This window comes from Monopterus albus, unplaced genomic scaffold (genome assembly GCF_001952655.1).
Source record: "Monopterus albus unplaced genomic scaffold, M_albus_1.0 scaffold66.1, whole genome shotgun sequence".
Classification (NCBI taxonomy): domain Eukaryota; kingdom Metazoa; phylum Chordata; class Actinopteri; order Synbranchiformes; family Synbranchidae; genus Monopterus; species Monopterus albus.
In genome coordinates, this window is record NW_018127946.1 from 1,046,274 (window position 1) to 1,049,048 (window position 2,775).

At 37.5% G+C, this 2,775-nt stretch overlaps 1 protein-coding gene across 3 annotated transcripts in view; it reads left to right on the forward strand.

Annotated features, from left to right (window-relative positions):
* Positions 1–2,775, forward strand: part of slc6a9 (solute carrier family 6 member 9) — an 83,887-nt gene that overhangs the window by 15,710 nt on the left and 65,402 nt on the right. For 2 of the 3 annotated variants that reach the window (XM_020604579.1, XM_020604580.1), the window contains exon 2: positions 2,366–2,672. In XM_020604579.1, the coding sequence (XP_020460235.1) occupies positions 2,643–2,672 (30 nt within the window). In that variant the 5' untranslated portion in view covers positions 2,366–2,642. Of the gene's footprint in view, positions 1–1,141; positions 1,264–2,365; positions 2,673–2,775 lie in introns of those variants that run through there. The other variant, XM_020604577.1, reaches the window with a different exon arrangement.

The following is a 2,775-nucleotide window of genomic DNA, read 5'->3' on the forward strand; positions in this document are numbered from 1 at the left end:
GCATTTTGTATTCTTCATTGATTTTACCATTGGGAAATACATACAAAAGCTCACTTCGACCATTGTATATATTACAAAAAAGAGTGATAAGAATTGTGCATAAGATGGGGTATAGGGATCACACCAACGTAGCTTTCATACAGTCTAAATTGTTAAAATTTTTTGATTTAGTGGGATAAAAGACTGCAGTGTTTATGTATAAAGCCAGGAACAATTTATTACCTGGTGGAATTCAAAAACTATTTAATGAAAGGGAAGGGGGATACAGTTTAAGGGGTCAGTTAAATTTAAAAATTCATGCTATACGTACAACCAAAAAAAGATTTTGTATTTCCATAAGTGGGGTAAAACTATGGAATAATTTAAGTGTGGACATAAAAAATAGTAATAGAATTGATGAGTTTAAACATAAATATAAAGGTATGTGTCAATCAAGATATATGCAAGAACAGGTTTAACGATTAATCAGATGGAACATTGTGGGTCTGGGGTATGAATGTTAGCACTCTGTAATAATTCTTTAGTATATTACTTGTGTGGCATAGAAGATAATTATCTATGAATGTAATTATGTAGAATGTTAACACTCCTAAATAATTCTTTAGTATATTACTTGTGTGGTGTAGAGGATAATTATTTATCTAGAGATATTGCTTAGGACTTAAAAGTTGTAAGATGATGTCATGGGGTAGGACTAGATAAGTCTGACTTCTTCCTACTCCGTTCAAGCATGTACTAGGTATAAGCAAATTGATAATGGATTATTATTGTTGGATATGTATGAAATTACATGTGTTGACATATCAACTGTTTTACATGCTTGAATAAATAAATCAAATCAAAATCAAATCAAATCAAATCAAATCCAGCAAACAGGGGAAGCACCATACGCTTATCATTCTCATCATTAATTGGACCTTTATGTCAGTGTGAAGGATTTAACATGGGACTATCTAAAACCTGCCTGCAAACTGACTGCTTTGGTCTGGGAGCATCTTTTGTAGGAGCTAACAGGCCTGAGGGTGAATCTGATGTAACTTGTTACTGCCACTCCTCCGGGGATTGCTCAGTAGGCTTGGCTCAGCTCTGGCCTTGTAAAATACATCAGTAGAGTCACCAAGTGGGATAGAGCCAGAGCATGTAGTGTGACCTGACCACAAACTTCACTTGTCTCACCAGTTAGGTTGTTCCCACTGCCGAGCTACTTCCTTTTTTGATGCAGAAGTTGGTGTTTCCCTTTATTTTTACATCATAACGTGGATGGTAAGGTTCAGTTCGTGTGTGTGTGTGTGTGTGTGTGTGGGAGTGTGTGTGTGTGTTTCTTTTATAATCAGCGTGCTGTGTGTTATGGATGTTCCAGGGTACTATGAGTTCCAGTAGGCACCTCTACATACGAGAGAGGGATTGTGTGCCTGTTGTTTTTTTGTGCAACTCTGAATGGTGGTTATATTTAGACACAAATTAATAGATATGCTGCATTACCCACAGATGTGCAAATTAGCTGATGAATAACTCAGCTTTAACTTAAATGTTAAAGTAGTTTTTTATGGAAGAAACACCATTTCTCTTTTTTATAGTATCACTGTGACTTAAATATAATTCTGAAGACCTTTGGTTGCAAAAGAAGCTACTGTATGTGAATGCTACCTTGGGCTCTGGGAAAGTGTGCCAGGCATTTTTCTGATTAATCTGCAATGAAATAAAAGTTGAATTCCACTCTTCACTAGAAATTCTTAATTACTGTAAATGTCATTTCAGAAATGTGGTATCTTTCAAACTAATGCATGTATTTTTTACAATATTATCACATTTTTTTAACCAGTCAAATTGATCACAGGTCAAACATTTACAGGGAGAGAATAAAAACTATTCACCAAATATAAATATTTGAAGTAACATGCTGCCATGAGCATTTTAGATACATTTCACGTAATAAGAATCACTTTCTGCCAATTTCTTGTAAATCCTGAGTGTTTTTGAGTGTTCTTTCCCCAGTTTGGCTTTCACACAGCAGTAGTTAACGGGCAGTCTAAATGTTCCCCTAACAGTTAATCTCTTTATACAAAAGGACACTTTGTTATGGTAGCTGCTTTGCTACAAAATGCAAATCTCTTCTTAATTCTTTCTCTGTATCATTGTTTTAAACACATTCCTTACAAGTTTTATTTGCACCTGAAACTTTGTTGGACCCTGAGCGCAAACAGCTGGTTTTGGATTTTTTGTATTTACCTCAAAGCAAGTCATGTACAAAGGCAGAGAATTGTTTTGAATGTGGCCAAGGAAACAAGTGACTAAAAAGTGTTGCTTTGCCTCCTCCTCCTTCTCCTGCACCCCCCCTTTTTTTTGTCACATGTTCTTTTCACAGCATAGAAAAGTTTCTGGATTAGGGCAGAATTAACACAAAGCAGCGACGCCACTCAAGCTACACTCGTGAAACAACACAGAAGAGGCAAGAGGGGGGACTGAGACAGAGAGGGCGACGCGGCGGGGTGAAGATACTCGAGCAAACCTCAGCCACCTCAGACAAACTTCCAACTCTGATAGCAAGAGGCGGACCGGCCCATTCGAGAGACAGGGAGAGAGAGAGAGCGAGAGAGAAGCAGCAGAGAGGCAGGGGATCTTTGCTGACAAGGACCTGAAGGATGGAAGAGAAACAGTTTGCTGGGATCCTGGTGAGTCACTTTTGTTCAGTGAACACATACATATGGGCACTTTTAAAAACAGTAACACAAATATACAAGGCAACAAACATTCGGAGATGTCATGCATTGATGC